This window comes from Pleurodeles waltl, chromosome 4_2 (genome assembly GCF_031143425.1).
Source record: "Pleurodeles waltl isolate 20211129_DDA chromosome 4_2, aPleWal1.hap1.20221129, whole genome shotgun sequence".
Classification (NCBI taxonomy): Eukaryota; Metazoa; Chordata; class Amphibia; order Caudata; family Salamandridae; genus Pleurodeles; species Pleurodeles waltl.
Genome location: NC_090443.1, coordinates 510,670,543 through 510,693,129, shown reverse-complemented (window position 1 = coordinate 510,693,129; position 22,587 = coordinate 510,670,543). Strand labels below are relative to the sequence as shown.

Sequence of the window (22,587 nt, the reverse complement as noted above, 5' to 3'; positions counted from 1 at the left end):
AATGCAGACAAATTACCTGTGATGAACTATAGAATTTTTTCAGGACCCTCCACTCAGACATTTGTTTCGTGATATATGCCACATAGAATTGGTGTTTTCCTCTAGAACGAAAAAAGATCTGCATCCTTACCAGTTTTTGTAATCGAAATTGTGTTTCCTCTAGGGATCCTCTATTGCCTGTCTATCTTCACTTATGTTTCCCATTTATCGTAAGCCTGTTTGCAGCTGGAAACTGAGGTGCAGGCCTAGCTACGCCACTTATACCAGGCAAGGTCTTAAGTAAGGGGGTGTGAAATTCGCTTTCAAGTAATTATGTCAAATTTCTGTAAAATTACTCTGAGTTACACATAATAAGAAAAATGCAAGTCAGTGATTTACTGTATATTTTAGCTGAAGAGCACCCTAGCATCAATTTTTGATGCAAGAAAGCATTTGGCACCATAAAAAATAGAGTGAAAACCTCATTGCTGTGAACAACTGCTGCTTATGTTCTAGTTGCTTGCGCTGTTCCCGCACTATGGGCCTGATTTGAATGTTGGCAGAAGGGTTAGTCCGTCACAACGGTGACGGATATCCCATTTGTCGAAACCTAAATCCTGTAGAAAATAATGGGATTTAGATTTCGGTGGACGGGATATCCATCACTTTTGTGATGGAGTAACCGTCCGCCAGCATCTAAATCTGGCCACACAACTAGCTTAATTAAGTGAATTTCACTTAATGAGCATAAGGGAAAATTCCCAAAATTATGCAAACTACTCTGCTGCAGTTCACAATTTGCCCAATCATAGTCATAAGGGCCTTGATTTTGCAGAATGAATTGGGTGCCTGTGGGACCCCCAGGAAAAAACTGACTCCCTGGAGCCCAGGGGATTATGAAGGAAAGTAGTTGCAGCCTTGCAAGTGGGTTATTTCCCTAATATGTTTATGCAGAGGAAATCCAGTTTCCATCAAAACCAATTTTCATGAAGGAGTACATTGAGGCTGGTGTTTTGCACATTCGAGAGCTTTATTAAGACTGAAACATAAACACAAATTCATCTTGAAAATATTACCTTCTGTCGCTCCAAAAATCTCTAAACAATATCCTGGTTATGGCAAATGATTGATGGCATGTGTTCACTTGCACTGGAGAAACTGCATGAAATCAAATTATGAAGTCATCCTTTCGCAACAGTATCCTTGAGTAACTGCACCTCCCTGTTTTCCAAGATCACGTGGTGATGACAAAAATTTACAGTGTTTTTATACACACAGACAAGAACGAACTCACTCTCTCTCCCTCTCTCTGGTAAGAAAGAGTTAAAAAATGTTGCTTATTTCACAAAATAATGCCCTTTCTCTCACTTAGTACACCTACCAATCTGCATTCCTCTTCCTTTCCACTGCCTCTGAAGCCCTTCTCGTGTACTTCTTTCAATATCCACAATGGAGCCCCCTTTTTTTTCTTTTTTAGGAGGCCCTGACCAGCTGTTTTCTACCAAGAGTATGGTTCTGCTCCAGTGTACTCGTAGCTGATAGCATCCCCCCCCCCCCCCCCCCCCCCCCCCCGGCTCAGTCAAACTGACCAAGCTACGCCCCTGTATATCTTTATTTTCAAACATCAAATAGTCAGTTTGTTTTTCACGGCATCTTTAAGCAAGCAAGCACGTCTGCTTTTAAACTTTGACACACAGTTGCAAGCATGCATGTCTACAGTTTTCACTTTTGCCATTTGGTGGCAGTAGTGCTCCACTGCATAGGATAAGAAGTGATACTGCACGTGATTACAGTAGCAGCACATCCTGCTTATATTGCAACACAAACTATGCTGTCTGTGGCTTTATTTCAGTCACTTCGCTCATTTATTTTAGTCACTATCTCTGTTTTCTGCCAGAGTCCTTGCCCAAGACGTTTCTTGGCGGTTGACTATTTTAATGTAAACAGCAAATGTGTATAGTTCTCTTACTGTGAGTTAGGGATATTTAATGATGGCTCTTTGGATTGATACATCCACTGTGTATTTCACCCCATGGTCATATTTATGTATTTATTTATGTGGTTTTATATAACGCAAACGTGGCTGAGAGCTTTAAAGTGTTTCGCCATTGAAGAGACAGTAATATCATTAAAGTGACATCAATATAAACACAAAGAGAAAGAAAACTTAACAGATACATATCATGGAGGTAGATGTCACCGAGCAGAAATTCAAGAGGAGCTCAATAGAAGTGTTTTTAAAAGAAAAGTTTCATCTTAAATTTGAAGGTGATCATATAGGTGGTGGGTCGAAGATTTGGGGGAAGAAAGTTACAAATTCTAGTTGTACTTCAATGAATGATTGTGCCATCGTGTGTTTTATTTTGAAGGTTCTGAAAGTAGTGTTCTGAGCTGTGTAAGGATCTGGACACACCAAGCATTTCAGTTTAGCTACTAGATAACTGCATATGCCAGTTTATATGACATTTTGTTTAGTGCATGATGCAGATAACCCTGGCCTCTAAGGGTAGACCGTGATGAGTTATTAGCCCTGATGTGATGAGGAAGGAGGAGCATTAATAGCATTTCAAAATCACAGGTTGTTTTCAGAGTGTGGCCTAAGAATGAGGAACAGTTTGACCATCACCTTATGCTGTTTCAACATAATATCCCCTTAGTTGAGCAGTTAGATGCCAAAGGCGATTTAATTCACTAAGGAACTATGTAAGCATAAACGTATCTATTTGTCATGCTGTTGCAGAGTGACCCGGTGCTCATGGCCTCGTGCTTTCATGTAGTTTTGCAAGCCAGGTCTTACTTGAGCAAAATGCAAGTATATCTTTTATTAAGTATATCTAGATATAAAAACTTAAATTGAATTAGGTGCTGGTACATTTCCCTCCACCCTTGTGGGATGAATGGGGAAAGTTTTCTTTTCAAGGGGCAACTGTTCCATGCCATATCCCTCGGCTTTACATGAAACTCAACCGGCTCAAAAGTCATAAAGGGAAATAAGGGTGTGCAGTGTGTTCCCTGCCTTACATTTGCGAGTGTGTAAAAATACCAAGAGTTAACACACAACGACGCATTATATACAGAGAAGATTTGAGTTATTACAAGTGAGTAACTCCATAAATAGACACACTGCTTAAAACTGTCTACATCTGACGCATCTGCCTTTCTCGACCATTATCAGAACGATATCATTTATCGGTACTTCTATGAAGGCTAGCCTTCATGTGCTAGGACAGATTATTGTTCAAATGCTCAAGATTGATTTATTCTCGGCCAGTCTTTTGCTGCTATTTTTCAGAATAATTTGTAGTGCACAAACGGCAATAACTTTGGTTCTATAACATAAAAATTTTCATTTTGAAATTATTATTTTTGCATTTACTTTGATTTGATAATTTTGAATATCGGTTGTAGTTGAGCTACATTTAAATACTTTGTATTTTTGATGTATTAATTAAAGTGCATAATAGTTAATAAAAAATCCTTTACACCATCCATAATAAGATAAAATATACAATACACATTCCATAAGATACAATACAATCACATAATTTTTTTTTTTTTTTTTTTTTTTTTTACAATACAATACCTGAAACTAAATGAAATCCTTAAAAATTTCAGGATATACATTTAAGTTAACCAGGCTTTACCTATACCCATGAAACTTAACCTCTAATATTTGTTTGTAAGAAGTACACATGACCAATAACATTGATTTAAGAGCGGATACTGTAAGGGACAGCTACCAAGCCGCGGCCACCTTATTGCATTGTTCCCGTGTGAATTTGTGCAATATCAATTAACATAATAAAAGATCACAACCTCATACCGTACCCTCACTCGAATTTGTCTTACATTGAAAATCCATTTTTTTTTTAGACCTGGTTTAAAACTTATGTTAATCATCTAAAATAATATCTGATGATTTAAAACTAGCGATTATCACTTGCCTACATGTACGTATATTCCTCAAGTTAAAAGCCTCCTTAAGATATCTTCTGTGATCTTGCTTTAAACCTTGGCATATACAGATCCAATGTATAAGGGGGAATTTGAATCAGAACTTTCCCAAGGGGGAATAGCCAAACCTCCTGGGAGAAAGCTAAATCGATATTTAATGAATAGATCTTTTTCTTTCTTTGACCATCCTGACTCCAGGTACTGCTGGTATTTAATAGTTTTATACTCATTTATTATAACCCAGGAGTGTGATCTGTCGGCCAGAAGGCCCTTGTCCATAGCCAAGGACTTTTTCTTCATAATACGATTAATCATTTAAAAAACAATATTGAGAGCTAAGTTCTGATCCCACAAAGACTTTGCCCCCAGATCATCTAAAGCTTGGTCTAAATGAACCCGGGAGGGAGAATTTGAGTTTGATCTCAACTTCTGCCACAGTGCTTCACTTAATCCACTCCCCTTTGCTTGTTGGACCTGTTTCCAAACTTTAATATAGGCACCCTGTCTTGCAATTAATTTATTCATATACCCAAATTCCAACCTGATTTGGGCTGAGATGCATTTACTGGAAGATGAAAAAGAGCTCTAAAAACTTTAACAGTCATCCCATTCAGGGTAACTGCATCTCTGCCCCTCAAAGCTGCACTACCATAGGTGATACTAAGAACTAGTTTAGCGGATATCAGTTGAAGCAAAGAGCGATAGCTAGGACCATCTAGTGATCTTTGCAGGGTATGAAAGGCAAGCAACAGCGCATTCTCTTTCCGCATTAAGTCAGTTTACTGGGGAGTGAAAGACCCCTTCTCATCAAATATTACCCCTGGTATCTATAGTGTTTTACTTGTTCATGGCCTTGAAGATACTTCTTAAACGTTTTGTGTATTTTTTACTTATTTCCATAGTCTTTGTTTTCTTCTCGTTTATAACCATTCCAATTTGTTCGGCAAATTCTGCTAGTTTCACTATCAATCACTGTAATCCTACTTTGGTGTGACGTAGAAGGATTACATCATCCGCATATAGCAATTTTGAAATAGAGAGCTCCCCAATCTTTGGAGGGTGCACATTTACACATTTACCCCATTTAACATAGTGGATAAAATCGGATACAAATAGATTAAAAAGATAGGGCGCAAGCACACAGCCCTGTTTGAGCCCGCGTTCAGTCTTAATTTTTTAAAATAAAAACTAGCCATCCCCTACTTTCACCCTAATACACGTCAGTGTATAATATCTGAATACCTCTTAATAACTGCACTGGAATACCCCATTGAGTTAATTTTGCCCATAACTGGCTACGCTGAACCAAGTTAAATGCAGATTTAAAGTCCACAAAACATACGTACAAAGGTAGTTTCTTTTGGCTACATTTATCAATAATGGTGGTAAGAGATAAAATATTTACCTCTGTTCCCGGCCCTGTGATGAAACCTGTCTGATTGACCAGAATGATCTTGTTAATCTTTGCCCAGCTCTTGAGATCCTCCAGAAGGGACCCGGCGTAGCATTTGGATTCCGAGTCAGTTAGGGTGATTAAGCGTAGTTCTCAGGGTTGGCATGAATTCTGCCTTTAAAAATTGGGGAATGATGGCGCCCTTCCAAGAATTTGGAATAGCTTCAAGTTCCAGTGCGTTTTTAAAAACCGCAACCAACTTCTCTGCCCAAAAACCTGGGTTTGTTTTATGTAAGGCATTGGGGATCCCATTTGGGCCCGGAGCACCAGTTTGCCTACTCTTATTAATAAGTCTAGTGATCTGGGCAGCCGTAAACAATTGATTTTGGCTCTGCACCACTTCTTTACTATCTTTTGCTTGGTTAAAATATTGAGTTAGGAAATCGTACCAAAATGATTCAGGAATATCCAAGTTAGTCAGGATCGTAAGGGGTTTGTTTAAATCGTTTACCATTTTCCAGAATGCCTTGGAGTTCTTTTTTTACTTAGACATAAGGCCTTTGCCCAAAAAATCCTGCCATTTCCTTGTTTTTTCATCCCACATCTGTTTCCTATATGAGCTATTTGTGTCTTTTAGATCTTTTAGAATTCAAAGATTAGTTGGATTCTTCTTTGCAAGTCCTAGTAGCTTATTCCTCTTTTTCCTCAAGAAGGCAATAACAGCTGTTATTTTTATTTTATCTCTATTTCTTGCTTTTTCCAATGCATTATACTGGTGAAACTTGTGATGGTTTTCAGAGAGAAAGCCAGTTGCATATTTTTCCAATAAAGCTGACCATTAAAAGATTGGATCACCCATTGGAACACCAACCGGTTCACAAGTAAGTTGGGTTAACAGCAGCTGTGAATTGGTACCAATAACTTCAATCGAATCACCACGCCACTGAAGCTTCTCATAGTTAGTCATGGTAATATTTCTTGGATGAGTAGCAGCAAGTTTATGCATTGGATAGCTATAATTAATTTCCATGTTTTGCAGGCCAAGAGAACTTAAATCTGTCTTAACCATATGATAGGTGGCGACTAGGGATAGGAGTGACAGGATGACCACCACATAAACAATTAGGGATTGATTCCCAAAGGCGTAGCAGGTGGATGCGGGGGAATATCCTGTTGGAACCTTCCATTCAGGATTCTAAGGCCTAGTGCCTCCAAGTTCTTGACAAACGATACCCCCTTCACGTCAATTGGACCTGTACCATTGCTCCCTAGGAATTGTTGAGGGACAGAGCATATACGGTCCTGGTGCACAATCTGTTCCTCTCTTTCAAAGGGTTGCAATAGTTTCATGGTGAAATCCCCCGCAATTAGGAGCTCCAGAGCTTAGGATTCTTGCAAACCTGTTAGTATTTAGTCTACTAGTTTAGAGGTCATACATTTCTTTGAATGGTGGTCGGGATGAATATAAATATTGATTATCAGGCGTAGTCTTCTTATCATTTTATGCCAGTTAAGCAGTTTTATTATTAAAATGTCTGTATTTTCCTCTTTTAGTTGCATACACGATGCCTTCAGTCCTGCTGCAATGAAGGTCGCCAGTCACCCTTCGGACGGCCAAACCTTTTCACCTTACATGCTGGGGGAAAAAACACCTACATAGCTATCAATAGAACATGGTTTAGTCACTGAGGTCTCCTGTAATAGCACGATCTGAAAATGTTTTAATAGGGTTAGGTCTTTTGATTGATTATTAGCACTAAGCCCATTTATATTCCAGGAGCATATTTTTAGAGAGGTTTGATTATCTATGGCCTTAGTCGATCTTAATGATGTGGGGTCAGAATGTCAGGGTCTCCTAGTTTTGTGAAGAGTGGCTGAAAGCCATCCTAAACTAAGTTGCCCGGACTCATGTCCATTATTCAGAGAATAGCTCATCGGTTGATAAATAGCTGGTGTAGAATTCCCTATTGCAGTTCTGAGAATTGAGTAGGGTTTTTGAATGCTGCTGTTTCATATGAGTTGTTGTGCCCTATTATTAATTTCTACAGGTTCTGGATAACCAATCTGCTAGGGTATTCTAAGCTCAATTCCCCATTTTAGAAAAATGCTTTTCTCTTTAAAAACCCTACTAACAGTCTGTGATGCAGCCCAGGTCACCACTGTGGATTCTCAGGTGGGACTACTTGCCTTCTCAGCCCCAGTCAGGAATTCTATATAGTCAATGTCTACAGATTGGATGTTCTCCAGCGAAGGTAGTGCTCTTGAGTTTTAAGATATTACCGCAATTTAATATATCGTGTGGGCCTCTGATTTGATACTGTGGAGAAAAAAGTATCTTATTTCCACCCCCAGGTCTGTCCCGTTGGCAAAATTCTCTTATGGTATCCTGGCTGACCGCACGATTGGCCATTCTGGAATTTATTTAAATTAGGTGAGGTCCTCTCCTGGGTAGTTTGTGCCTGTGGGATTGGATTTGAGCTTATATCTGTGCTAACTGTCTTTGGATGGTTTGTAAAAGGCCCTGGGTACCCACCCCTTTTGTCTGACTACTGCCGTTTGGGGGATGTGGGTCTGTTAACTAGATCGTGACTGCTTGTTGCAATGGCCTCTGCTGTTGGGACTACACTTTCGAGGGTGTTTCCAGTTGGCATCGCTCTGAAGCTCCTCCTTAGTCCCACTTCTATTGAGAGTTCATTTTCGGTCACTTCTTTATGATCTGTACAGCCAGCATCCGGGTCTGCTTGTGATTTTATTTTTCGGTGACCCGGGCTTACTCTATCTGTTGTTACCACTATCTCCCCAGAGCTTGGATTATGTTCCCGAGGGCCTAAAGAGACATTCCCCTCTGTTTGAATATTGAATAAAGGAAATAACGTGGGAGTCGGTTGACTGCTTTTATCCTTTAATTTGTTCTTTAGACTACTTCCTGTCTTGGTATTGATATTCAAGGGGAATATTATGTTAGTCATAATTTGTCAGGTTCCCCCGGGAACCCCCTTCAACCTTTTCCTAGCTTTTCTTTCTTTTTTCCTTTGTCGTTTGGTAACTGGCAGTTTCAATGGTTTTTCTACTTGGCTATTAAGGGACAGGGAAATGAGTACAGAGGAGGGTAGCAAAATCTGGTTGGATATTGTTTCGGAGGTGTGAACTATCTCTTCTGATGGAAACTCTGTAACACCTTCATTTTCATAACATTGATTGACCTTTTGTATACTTCTCAATGTATTACCCACTCTTTCCCCTTCCCCATATTCCCTACCCATCAGTTCGCCCCTATTCCTCTGGGTATTATCCTTTCGTTTACGTTTAGGATACATCACTAACTCATCATCAGTTATCTTCCCTAATTTAAGGTTAGCTTTAAAATCATCCATTAGTGCGGTTATTACCTCCGGTAGAGTTACAACCTTATTAACTATTGGTCCACAAGTGCAATCATGCTCAATTGATTCTGCATAGGATTGAGCTCGTTTAATCAGAGCAGTTAAGTCTGCCAATTTTTGATCAATCCCAGAGACAGACTGAGCCATCATGTTTACTAGGTCCACCTGCACGTCCATTTTTGTAGACTGATAAGATAAGGCATCCAAAGTCAATTGTGACGTTTTGAAGAAAATGTCCCATACTTTGCTTTGTTCTGCGAACCCTAAGGAATTCTGTAATGTTTTTGTATGGTCGCTACGGTCCCCCTGGCTTGGAACGTCTTGACTTGGACTGTCTAACAATTGGCTTGAGACGAAACAGTACCTCCTAAAGCTCTTTGATCTTGACGTAGTAGGTTCATTGGATTGTTCAGTCCACTGACCTGCGCTGCTTGAGATCTACCCGCTGGCTCAGACAAACCACCTTCTTTAGAGGCATTGGGATAGCATTTACCAGGGCAGAGATGGGGAACAGCTTAACACTCATTACCTGTGCATCTGATGACCGTTATTAGGCTGGAAACCACACTTTCCAGAGTTTGAGGGGTAATCAACGGATAAGAGTTACTACATTGATCATCACCCCTCCCCCCCTTGAGCTTCTTGGTTTGTTATCATATTTGGGTTTACAGAGGCCTTCTTTATGGTGACATTCACCTCTAGAGGTAAGTGAGTACAGCTCTTTATCGGGTCGATTGTCGTTATGGGAGATGTAATGGAGAAGGCGATCTTAAAGTAACTCCCGAACTGTAATAAAGCACCAAGTGGTTTCTATTGATAATTTAATAGAAATACCAAGTGCGATTTTTGGCCCCTCCTCCTCGACTTCCAGTCCATTTTGGCTCTCCAGATAATAATTCAAGCTGCTCCCGCTTTGCATTTATTTGGGGAAGGTTGTATTTGAGAAGCACCTTCAGCCATTGGAATGGGAGGGGATGATAAACTCACCGGGGCACTTAGCGACTCACATGGCTCCACTGACCCCATTTTTTCCCCTTTCTCCCCTTTTCAAATGTCAAACTATTTTTGCTCTTTATTGGGGAAATAGGCAGGGGATGAGTTGTTTGGTCCTTGGAGGTGGAGAATATCACCTCCCCTGGATTCAGCAAGAAGTAGAATTTATAAGGCATCGTTGCTGCCTTATTAAACATACGAGCTATAGGGGAAATCAGGGTCTGACGTTCTTCCTCATTATTTTTCGACTGCTTTAACTTCTTTGGTTGCAGACTTGGAGATTTTTGTTTCCTCTTGCTTCTTTTTGGTAATGGAGATGACCTCTCTTTCCCTGAGCGCGTTCTCCCAAATAGGAGAGTTTAACCCTTGGGAAGTGTTTCCTGCTTAGGGCGGTTTACAGGCTTGTTGTGTCTAGGGAGAAGAATGCGCCGCCTCACCTCGCTTCAAACAGTTGAGGGGCACGAGCACGCAGAGGCCGTAAGTGGAGGGAGAGGGGGGATAGAGGGTAAGATGGAGTTAAAGTAGAGGTAGAATGATGAAAATACCACTCCTTCTTTAACTCCTCCGGCCGCAAGCTGCACCCTTTGGATAAGAGCCACTTCCGCAACCACAACCTCAGACACTTAATGGTTAACGCCTAACTCCTCCACACATAACACCCTATAGATTATATACAAGCTCCGAGGTCACCGGGGGCTCTGTGGCCTATCCCTCTGCACAGTGCCACACCTTCTCCACCTCAGGCCCTCATGAGGCCTCAAGAACTCTCACAGTGCAGCGAAGCATAATACAGTAACCCAGTGAAGCAGTGATATCCGCTATGGCTACTGGTTAGTGAGTGGATAGAATAGGTGAGGAACAGGAAACAGGCAAACTTCCTGGAATCAACGTGGCTAGGCTAGGCCGGCTAGGCCGGCTGGTTAAGGTATTGCGCCCTCCCCAATGGCTGGATGCGGGCCGACCTCTCACTACTCACGACTGGCTGCAGGTTGTGACCCCCCCCCCCCCCCTTCTCTCACCTCTGTCTCAGTCGCGGACTCGATCTCAGCCTCGCTATCGGCCATGCTCTCACTGCAGCGTGAAAAAAGGCAAGATCCAACGGCAGCCCGGTAATACGGCTGCTGCTTGCCTCTCGCTCACAGCTCGTAACTCGCTCCAGGCTCCCCTTGTCCTTACTCCTCGGGACCCTCCTCGGGCCTCAATGGACCCGCGTCCACTCTGACTGCGCATCCTTGTTCACCGGGCCTCACCTCGGGCCCCGTTAGACCCACGTATGTGTCCGCGCCTGCTCTCGGGCTGCTCTTCGGGCCTCGGGCTCAATGGTCCCGCGTCTTTTCATGCGTCTCTCTGCACGTCCCGCTCACTGCTCCTCACCACTCCTCCTCCTCCTGAGCTCAAGTTCCGGTTTGCAAGACAAAGTTTCCAAATTAGGCTGCTGGTTTATACGTTGTATTGTTTTTCCAGTATTTACTCGAGCTACATTGATATTTTGCATAGTGACTTTTTTCTTGTTCCTGATACAAAGGGCACCTTTTTTTGCCCTGGTTGTGTTTCTATCTACACCATCCCTTACTGTGGTACCTTATGTCCTTTCTGACAGTGTCTATTGCTGGAGACACTTAACACTGTAGGTGTTCATTGTTTTCCTCTTTATTATGTAGCGCTAAAGATGCTAGACAATGTAAACGAGCTTACTGCTCCTCTTGTGTTTTGTTTCGTCATTTGTGAGCAATGCAAGACACCGGCAAAGCACATGATGGTTTATCATGGGAGACACAATTCAGTGCATGTTATTGCATTCACACTAGGCGCTGGAGGATTCCACAACTTTGTTTTTGTTTGTCACTACTTAGAGCAAGTATTGATAGACTTGATGAAGAAGTACATTGCCTTTTTACACCTTCTAGAGCAATATCTATGCACTGGATAATTATGCACCCTCTGTGGTCACTCCATCTCTGTCTTACATTGAGCCTGAACTTTATTCAAGTTATTATATGGAATATTTTCAGCTCACCATTATTGGCATTAAAAATATATACCTATTGAAGTCCATCCGGCCAAACAAGCATGCAAGCAAACATATTATATTTCATATTCATATGCATCCAGACTCTACCAATATCAGGCTGACTATCCTGTTCAAGTGTAAATCATTCCTTCACCTCAGGCCTTCATCAGGCTTGAGTAAGCAAAATATCCCAGGAATAAAACCTTCAATGTTCGGTTAACAATCTATATCTTTATGGTATATTTGCCGATTGAAGAACTTGTATACCACCTTGGAAAGAAAAAAATATATAATTAGGTGTGCATTAAAGAATCTGTTTATACCAACTCTGTGGAATATGTTACCTGGTGTATGTATTGGTCTGCTATGTTGAAATGTAGGCGTATTCATTGGTGAGGACGGAATGCATGATGTATGAAAAATCATTATTTCACCATAATTATGGCATTTCTCATGTCATTTATTCCTTATCTTAATAAAATGTCAGTCTTGACCATTTCCTTGAAGGATGTCAGGAATTTTCTGTAATTGCTTTTGTGCATTTCACAGCATTTCTGTCTGAAAGAGGAACAGTGTGTGCTTTTCTTTTCCTAAAACCAGTTTTTCTCACAAGTAAGTATTTTTTAGACCGGCTGATATATGTCTCCAACCATATTTAAAAGCTTTTTCTATGTTTTGCTGCTAGATGTTCTCTTAGCAGAGTAAACATTCTACAGTACAGTTGTTTAACACATTTTGTGCAGAATGTAAATACAGTGTACCCACATTTCTTGACTGCTGTTGCATTGAAAACTGTAGCTAAGTGTCCAAATAAAATCACTTAAAAGCTGCAACATAGGGTGCCAACATTTTAAACATAAAATGTCATATTTTTTCTTTCAGCCAGATATCTATCCACCCACAAAATTAGTCACAAATGCAATCACCTATTCATCCATCCATGCTTTCATCTGTGTATACACCTGCACTCTTGGACCCAATGATCCATCTACTCACAATCTCATCCAGCATTGCTTCTACCTAGTTGTCAATTAATTGTTGGTAACTGTGAACATCTTCTATGAAGCTGCATGTGCAGTGCTGTTGTTTAGCTTTACACAGCTGCCTGTATGTTGAATGTGTGCATGTGTTGTATAAGGCTACTGGTCACTGTATATGGACGCCTCTATTGATTTTTCATTGATTTCATTGGTGTGTGTCTGTGTATGTGTGGGGGTGTGTGTGTTTACATGCACAATGGTCTGCTTTTTCATTTAGATCTGTAGATGTGACGCTCTGGATGGAAATATGCACATGCCCTCTTTGTGACATGCTTTTGCGTGTATGAATTAACCCAATGTTGGGTTTTGCCATTGCTTATGTTTTTGCTAATTCCCCTCATTTACTATGTCTGACAGAAATGTTGTTGAGTATGACTTGCATTTGCCAATACATATCTGAACTCCTTGATAACACTAGTGTGTTTATTTGGTGAGCAGGGGTTTCTATGTTGTATTAACCTATTTCTTAATTACCTCTGAAAACAGACTGATAACTTCTTTGCTCCTCATGCACTATTTCACATTACATTTCCATTTTCTAGAATCTGTGAAGACTTCTCACTCTTTGCCTCGAAGAGTGTTTGCTCCCATTGTTGGCTCTGGCGTGAAGCTGTGCGGGTATATGTTTGACGATGAGGCTGCAGGTGAAATTCGGGAGCGTTTTCTGGAGCTGTTGGATCAGGACCTAAAAGAGGAGGATTTTGATATTGCAGAAGAAATCAATACAGGTACATTAAGCTAAACCCCAGGAAATGAACAGTGCAACTCTACTGTTTAAATATTTATAATGAGTCTGGATTTCCTTGAATATCTTTGAACATTGTAACTGTGTCTAGAGGATGGTAAACACTAGGTGAAATTGTTCACTCAGAAGGGGAATTTGGTGGACATAGAATTGTTGGCTCAATTTGCTAAAATCAGAGGAAATATAATATCAGTACACCAGCATAGTGCCCAATATATATTGGTGAAAATTATATAAATCATTTTGGTGCTGTTAAGGGTAAGATGAGGAAAATCTTCTGTTTAAATATGGAACTCTCCCTGTCGCTGTGCTATCGAAAATATAGAGGAGGAGGCGATACACGAGTTATTGATAATACCAGAGAAGAAACATTAGAACAGTGGTTCCCAACCTGTGGTCCGGGGACCCCTGGGGGTCCGCGAAGCCTTCTCAGGGGGTCCGCGAGAGCCTAGAAAATTAAAATAAATGACCAAATATTGACAAATTAGGTCCCCAGCTTCCAGTAATGACTCAGGCGGGGGTCCCCGGATTCCCATGATGATTCAGTGGTGGTCCCTGGGTTCCATTAATGTTAAAGTAGGGGTCCACAGAAATCAAAAGGTTGGGAACCACTGCATTAGAACATATTCAAGGTACAATGTTTTGTGATCGGTGCAGTTGAAACCCATTCTAACTCCCCAGTGTGTTTGATTGATAGGACCAGCTTATAAATTGTGTCTGTCAGCAGAAATGTCGTTACTACAGATAGCAAGCCGCTACTGGGTATATCTAGAAAGCTTGAATTAATTAAATATAACTTGATTGAAAATAAGTGGAATTTTATTATGTTTTAGTAGCTAACCTGGTTTGTTATGTGTGCTTGCAGTACACTGTAAGCTGTTCAATATAGTATCAAATTGTTTTATTGAATGTTTTTTTGTCAAATTTCTACCAAATTGACTCTTATTTTCTTTTCCTTTTTATTTTATGCTATAGGATTGTACAATTTTCATGATCATATAATTCATCATATTTCTTTATATATGATGAACAGTGAACTAGGAATTTAAAACAAAGTATCATATAAAGCAGAATTGTTTTGAGCAAATACGTGGTTGAAGTTCACATGCAAGTTCTGTGTTTTATCTATTTATTCATTTGCTTACAGCTTTGCCAGAGTAAATCAATTTTGCATAAAATGTGATGACCCCGGATTTTGCCTCAGATCCTTTGGGCAACTAATGTTTAGTATAATTAGTTGGGCTGTTCATTGCTGGAAAGGTAACCAGATCTTTTGCAGTGTTTAGATATGCACAACCCCAAAAAAGCTTAGTTAATTGTACAAAAGGCAAAACGGGATTCGGTAACTTGTTTCTGAATTATAATTTGCATTAGCTGTTCAGTATTACGAAGGGGCATATTTAGATTGTCTCTTCCAAACACGAATTCCCAGAGAACCTTTTCCCTTTGAGAATGTTAAAAAAATATATTTTTTATGAGTACCCACAGATCACTGCCTACTCATAAACAATAAAAGCTACATTTTTCATTCTTCTTTTTTACGCGCTTACCGTATTCCTCAGCAGGCCACCATCCCTGTAATGTTTGTCATTCCTAATGGGTCACAAATTGCTAACTATCTCACTAATATTAATAAGATAGGTCAATTTACCACCCACTAGGAACCTCTAAATAAGAAATATAACTTTCATACATTTAGAGTAGCGATTACCAAATAGCGATTCAGATTTTTTTTTCATTTTGATATCACTATCCTAAAGGAATGTACATCTGTCCGCAAGTCTGTAGGAGGAATAAATGAGTTAACACAAGCCATTAAAAGAAAACCTAGTACCCACTCACCCTTTACCCCTCTTTTCTCCTATCCCCAGAAACTCACCAATGCAGCATTGTCAGGCCTGTCAACCTAGGGCATCTGTATCTAAGTTAAGGTCTGTGGTGTTGAGGTGTGTGGTGAAGGAATGCACAAGAATATGGAACTGTGGCTGAAAGGCGTCAGAGGGTAGGGGCAGTGTGACAGTGGGATAAGGGGGGGTTATTGGGTGTTATAGCATTCGAGCTCCGGTGTACGCAAGGGTGGCTGGGGGAGTTGGATTTATGTTCTTAGATGTGAAGCCTTTTTAGGTTCATGTCCCAGTAAGGTGCTAGGGGGAATTTCCACAATCCTCATTGTTCCTCCCGGCCGAGCTCATTCCTTTCTGATAGCACCCATTAAATAACTTCCACGTGCCACAGCACGATCAGATAGCAGCTGCACCGTTGTAGTGGTACAAACAAGCTGTCCCTCATCCCTGGTGAGCTGAATTCACTTCTGTGGGAGGAGGGTTGCAATAACCTTATTTTCCTGACAGGGCAATTATCATTTTTAATTACTCTTCCCTCATAATGAGCTCTAGCTGTATTATTGTTGGGGAAGTGTATTTAATTATCAGCCACAGGTATGGGCAATACTGCTTAAAATAGTATGAACCTAAGCTGCAGGGGCCAGTATAGCAGTAAGAAAGTGCATGAGTATATTTGTGGTTGTATTATTTAACAATCGGTTCGAATTTAAAAATACTTATGGTTAAATGCTAGGAGTGAGCAATAATTTCCGCTCCACGGGCAGAGTTGGGCGAGTTTTGGCCGCTCAGCATTACGTATACAGAGTTTTTCCTCATACGCAGCTTGCCAATGGTAAGTTGGCGAGCAAGATTTGGTGTCCCCTAGTGTGATCTGTGGGCACTAGAGGGGCACCCAGCGAGCTATCTCCAAACAGGGCAGTCGCATCCGTTTGCGGTGAAAAAAGCTGCCACTGGAGTAGAAAATCTACTTGAGTCTGCAGCATAATCAACTTGAGAAGCATCACCCTCTGGTGCGCCGCCTAATGCCATTAGCGTTGATTTTTCAGTTAGGAAGGAGCTCCCAGTGCCAACATTTAGCACGGGCATTACAACGTGTCTAATTCTACCCATTTGCGGAACTCCATGGAAGATCTCAGAGTTTTTAATGTAAGCCCCACTCCTATTATATACTGGTTTTGTTCTTCTTATTTGCAAAATGTTTCTTTTTTCCTTTGTTTGTGAGTGCATGTCACATTCTGGATTGTATCTTAGTGTTTTAAATGTACAAAAAATAGAATTTCTTAGTGTAGTGAAGGGGATGTGTGTGTGTGTGTGTGTCTATATATATATTTTCACTGAAAAAAACAAAGGTTTAGAGGGATATTATAGTTAGGTTCTGAATTTACACACACAAAACCACAGAAGTTCAGCTGTTATAGAGTTATTTCAAGCAACTGTTGTTTTTGTCTTAAGGTAACTATAACCCCCCACCCCCACCTTACACAGTTTCTCATAAATAATTATATTGCGGCTATTACAGTTAAATTATAAATGATGTCATAGAAGATGACATTGGTGATATAATATATGTGGGGTAAGTGCATGGCAAGGGTACGAATTATAGTTACCTTAGGGCACAAATTATCGTTACTGAAATAACTCTAATCATAACAGCTGAATTTCTATGGTTTTGTGTGTATAAATTCAGAACCTAATATCCCCCTAACCTTTGTTTTTCTCTGTTAATTTCTAAGGCTTTTTAAAATGCTAATTCCTAACTATAACGTCTCTTTAACCTTTGTTTTTTGTTTTTAGATACATGTTGTGAGAGACAGGACAAATAGCAGGAGCAAGCAACTGAGCTCTCCTGTTTAGGAGAGCTGTCACTTACTATTACCTTAACAAAAGTCTATCATTTCTGCACTATATTTTATGTATGCTCATCACGCCCACAATAGAATATACCTGTGTACACTTGCCCCTGCATCATTAATTTTCATTGTGAAAAAAAGGGTTACACGCCTAGGTGGCAAAGAAGCACAACTTGTTTAATGAATCAAGCTAAATACGCCATATTACAGCAGCAAAACATGACCTAACCTATCAAACACACAAAGCTGCAGGGTTCTCAGTTATAACAATGATGTCCGTAATGAAATCCTTCTTCAGCAAATTTATGGTGTACCAATGCAAAACATTCTCAGGGTAATAGTGCTGACAGAGGCCTACAGCTTCTAACCCAATTTGCAGTTAAAGCAAATTAAAGAGAGCCCCGACAGCACACAGTTTACACCATTTACTGCGCCACAAGTATATTATTTTCTCCTGAATGGATAATAAAAAAAAGCGCTTTCCATAGAGCAGAAAAACATTACCAAAACGTCCTTGTGCCACGTGATTTGGATAAATGGTGCCACATGCTTGCAAAGGGAAGATGTGTGGGTAGGGGCTGCCACATGTCTGGGATTTATAGCAAAAAAAGATTTTGGAAAAGCAGTGTTACCTGCTGTTTTTCCATTGTGAAATAAAAATCAAAACAACAAACAAATCAGTAACTAGGAGTGTTTTATAAATGGCTATTAAAGCAACCAAAGACGTAACTTCCATGTTTCAAAACCATTCTGAGAGTTTAACATAAATTATTTTCCACTTTTTGCTTGTGCCTGTGTGTTTTTTTCTGAAAAAGTAGAAAACCCTTACAGGGGCTAAAGTTCCCGTTTTGAAACCCAGCGATATTGTTTCTAAAAATCCAGCCTCCGGTTTGTAAGTTGTATTTTTCTGGGCAAATTACATTCTCTCCCCTGTGCTGAACATAGTGGAAAATGAAAATAATATTATTGTGAAATTCAAGTCCAATTTGCGTACTGTCGCATAGGTACCTCAATAATGTGAAAAGCTATTTCGCTAGCCAGCTAGGTTCATGCTATAAACTAACCTTTAGTTGAGAAATCCTTGCTGTTCCAGCAACATACTTCCGGAGAGGCAATATGTAATGTTCGGAAAATAAAAAAAGCGGGGGAAGCAAAAAAAAATCCGAAGAAAATATGAAGGTTACTGTGAAACATTTACAAAATGGCAGGAGCAAATGCTCAGAAAATCGTTTGGATAAAGGAAGAGCGAGAGGAAGGTGACATCGCATACCGCCGCTAGAGGACAGCAGCAGAAATTAACTGACAGAGATCGCCGGGCTTCTCTATGATTGCCCCCAAGGTTTCAGTCTGAAAAGTTAAAGCTGCATACTCCCCCCGAGTGCCTCCGATTCCCAGGCTGCCTTTCTTCTGCTTTTCCAAGGCGAGCGCAGGCAAAATATTTCACTGCGTACTACCCATATCATTAAGAAGAAATTAGCTAGTATTTCTGTGTCGACAAATGACAAGTGCTAAAGACATGATCAGTGTGGTTGTATGATGGAGCAACGTAGGGAAATACATTGCACCCCTTTACAATGTATTTTTTATCTCACATATTTTTACCATGTATTTGCTTTTACCTCGCATGCTATTACCACACATTGTTAGTCTATTTAAGGTAAGTATTAGTAAGGTAAGTTTAAATATATATATATGTATATATATCCCAGGAGAAAATATTATATATATATATGTATGTATATTTTATTTTACATATATATATATATATATATTATTATTATTATTTTTTTGGGGGGGGAGGAGGGCAAAACCCCCTTTTTAGGTCGAGCATAGCTAGCAGCGCGCAAGTTCAACCTGCTTTTCTCGACATGTTGTAATCTATTCTGTGGGCTTTAACCACGCCCATCACTTTTATTTGTTCCTGGGCCTGCCTTTCAAAAGTCCCTTGATGTCGTTGGTATATGCTTTACCTTTGTCCCACCTTGGGACTGGTTTGTTACCGCCTTGGAGACTGACCCTGTTACATGGATTATTGCATGATCGGCCATGTAACTTAAGGCTTAATTAGGAGTTCGGTAGATGGGAAGACCCGTCTGCTGAACTTCTGATGAGAAGGTTGAGGCTACTCTGACTACTTCCCCGCCGGATCCATTAAGACTTTCCCGCAAGGATGACTGACAGAAACCAAGGTTTCTGTCAGTCAGCTTAGCGGGAAAGTGGCTGGAGCATTGTCTCTGGCTCGTAAGCAAGCCGGGGGCAAATGCTGTCTCCTGCAGGGTGCACCAGCACCCTCACAATGTTCACTGCCTGCACAGCAGACAGTGAACATTGCAAGGGTTCTAGGCAGGGGGGCCCCTGCACTGCTCATGCCAAGTGCATAGGCTGTGCAGGGGCCCCCCTTTAGCCCCTGCACCTGTTCTCCTTCAGCCTTTTCATGGCGGTAAAACCGCCATAAAAAGGCTGGCGGAGAACCAGGTCATAATCAGCAGTGCCACCCTGGCTTATTCCAACCTCTACCACTGTCAGCCTGTCGGGATCACTGATCCCGGTGGAGATGGTGGTACATTGGCGGTCTGACCGCCACGGTCTTAATTTGGCAGTCAGACCGCCACAGCAGCGGTCCTGACTGCCTCCACGAGGCTGGCAGGCTCAAGACCGCCAGCCTCTTAATGAGGCCCCTAGTGTGGCACATTATTTTTCTCTTTTACCTCATGGCTTCGCGCTGCGTGGCCGAATGTTGTTTCTTCCTCGTTTTCAGCATCTTGCTGTTTCTTTGCAATGTCTGCGGGGCCTTTTTTTTTTTGTTGCAATTTTATGTAGCGCAAACTTGATACGGTTTTCTTTTGCAGTTTGATAGATCGCGAACTCGATACAAAGGTATTACAGCGCTTTACATGAGCACCGGTAATATTACACAAGAACACATTCATTATGGTAGCAATGGAAGATATAGGGGGTTATTACAACTTTGGAGGAGGTGTTAATCCTTCCCAAATGTGACGGATATACCACCAGCCGTATCACAAGTTCCATAGGATATAATGGACTCGTAATACGGTTGGTGGTATATCCGTCACTTTACCGTCACTTTTGGGACGGATTAACACCTCCTCCAAAGTTGTAATAACCCCCTAAGTGATTTGCCCAGCATCACACGATGTTCATTCGACGCCAAGACTCAAACCGTGTTCCCAAGCTCCAAAGTCAGCAGCTCTGGACCTTACGCCACATCCTCTCCCCTAGGTTTCTTTGTCTGATGCGTGTTAGGGGAGTCTGGGAATAACTTATTTTTTTTTATATAACGCTTGGTAATATAGGTTCTGCCATTTCATATTGCTTCAAAGCAGGTGCCATTCTTAACAAGATAGCTATAATCCGTTTGCATTGATCTTGCAGAGATGAAAAACTGAAAAAGCTATGTCAGGATTGTAATCTGTGACATTCTCGTTCTGTCAAGACCTCTGCAGTGGATGCACTGACCAACTGACTTGAGTAGAGCATAACATTAGGCTATAGGACGTACTCTTGATAACCTCCGGAGGGTCACCAACCACGCACATAGGTTAGTTCTAGGCAAGAAGATGGCGAAAGGTGTTGTCTCCAAAATGGTGGAAAAGGAGTTGTGGCGCCAAACCCAAGCACTTCATAGCCTCAAGCTTGATAGCCTAAAATATCTAGCCTTCAGCTGTAAAATGGCCCTTTTCAAATAGAGTTCAGTTAGTAGAGGCAACCATTTTCCTAACCCTGTAGCGCAAAGAAGCTAACACAAGGGTGCCACAGTGAGCAGAGCAACGTATCATAGGGTACAAAAGTGGAGCAAACTCCATCACTTTCTCCTGTCAGAATTCACTGGTATAATGGTTTTGTCAGTCCTCTCACAGCTAGTACGACCTTGCAGATGCCACTTCTGGAAGCAGTGGCTAAAACAGCGCTCGAATAGCACTGCTTCCTGTTTGAAGAGGCCCCACCTTGAATATCCCCCACAGTCGCTGTCACAGGTGCAGAGCGCTTCCCCCTCACGCTCTGAACTCCTGTGTATAATATCATAGCCAGTCTGTAGGATTGAGGCAGACACACTCTCAAGATGGCAGCCTTGTTGTATCCTCTCTCCTACAGCGACAGGCCTGGGAGAGTTGCTGTGGCACCTAGCATAGATCCACTACACTCCAAACCAAAACACATAGGTAAAAGACATTGCCATTTGCAACATCAATAGCTCTAACTTTCACAAATGTGTGAGACCAATTGCAAATGCTTGTTTAATTACCCTTACAACCCAAAACCCCTACCCACCCCTAAACCCTAAAATACCTTTACCCCCTACCCATCCCTAAAACTAAAAACTTAAATATATATATATGTGTGTGTGCCTAACTATAACATCTCCGTAACCTTTGTTTTTTAAGTGAAAATATATATATATATATATATATATATGCAAAAAAGAAGCAGAGAACTCATAGTTCCCAAGTTTAAGTGGAGAGCAGCTCCTCCTGTATAGAGCACCCTGCAATACCAACAACACTCTATATTTCCTCATCTCAAATGTAGGTTTTTCTAGCAAAGTTTTTAAGCTTTGGATTAGCACAGTGCCATCAACGCCTAGCTAGAAAGGGGCAAAATCTTTAGCCGTTTTTTTTTTTTTTTTAACACACAGGAGGGTACAGATCTCATCATAGAACTTTGTCAGTTGCTACAGACAATTAAGCAGACACAAATTCATTAAACTGTGCAGTTTCCAAACTATCCTCTAGACCCTTTGGAGCCATGACGACAGAGGGGCCCAAATTTTCAATCCCCTTTTTCTGGCAGTCGTGCCCTTAATCGTATATAAACAAGCTTCCAAATGATACACAGATAAAAGCCGCGTAAGCCATTGATTTCACGAAGGGGGTGTAGTGCTTTTGCTCTTATCTAGTTTTTAGCACTTACATAACATATCAAGAATGCACTTCTGAGTTCAAAGAAGACTTTTATTGTTGTTAATTCTTCCCCAACCGCAATTTTTATGAATGACGAATTAGTAGATTTCAAGCACACGTTAATGAAAACAAAATATATCAGTTTGCAATATACACAGCAGGTTATATTTATAAGATATTGAATGCAAAGCAAAACAAATACTTCACCGTGTGGGAAACTATTTACAGCTTCATCTTTCTAGGGTCTGCAAGCTGATGACTCCCTGTCAGCTGCGAGAAAGAGATTTATCTACCCACACAGGATGCTGGCAACTGGCGCCAAGCTCCAGCACGAAGTCAGGCAGATTTGAATCTAATTCTCTGAAGCCTGTGACATTCGTTACAAAGGTGTGCCCCCTCCTCTCAGACTCGGGAAAACTACGCAAGCCTTTGGAGACTGGCCAGATCTCCGAGACTGCTCCTCTTCCCAAGCT

At 40.9% G+C, this 22,587-nt stretch overlaps 1 protein-coding gene across 2 annotated transcripts in view; it reads left to right on the top strand.

Moving 5' to 3' along the window:
• The window catches only part of ODR4 (odr-4 GPCR localization factor homolog), a 171,960-nt gene that overhangs the window by 105,223 nt on the left and 44,150 nt on the right, over positions 1-22,587 (top strand). For both annotated transcript variants that reach the window (XM_069232000.1, XM_069232001.1), the window contains one exon: positions 13,296-13,481. In XM_069232000.1, the coding sequence (XP_069088101.1) occupies positions 13,296-13,481 (186 nt within the window). The remainder of the gene's footprint in view (positions 1-13,295; positions 13,482-22,587) is intronic.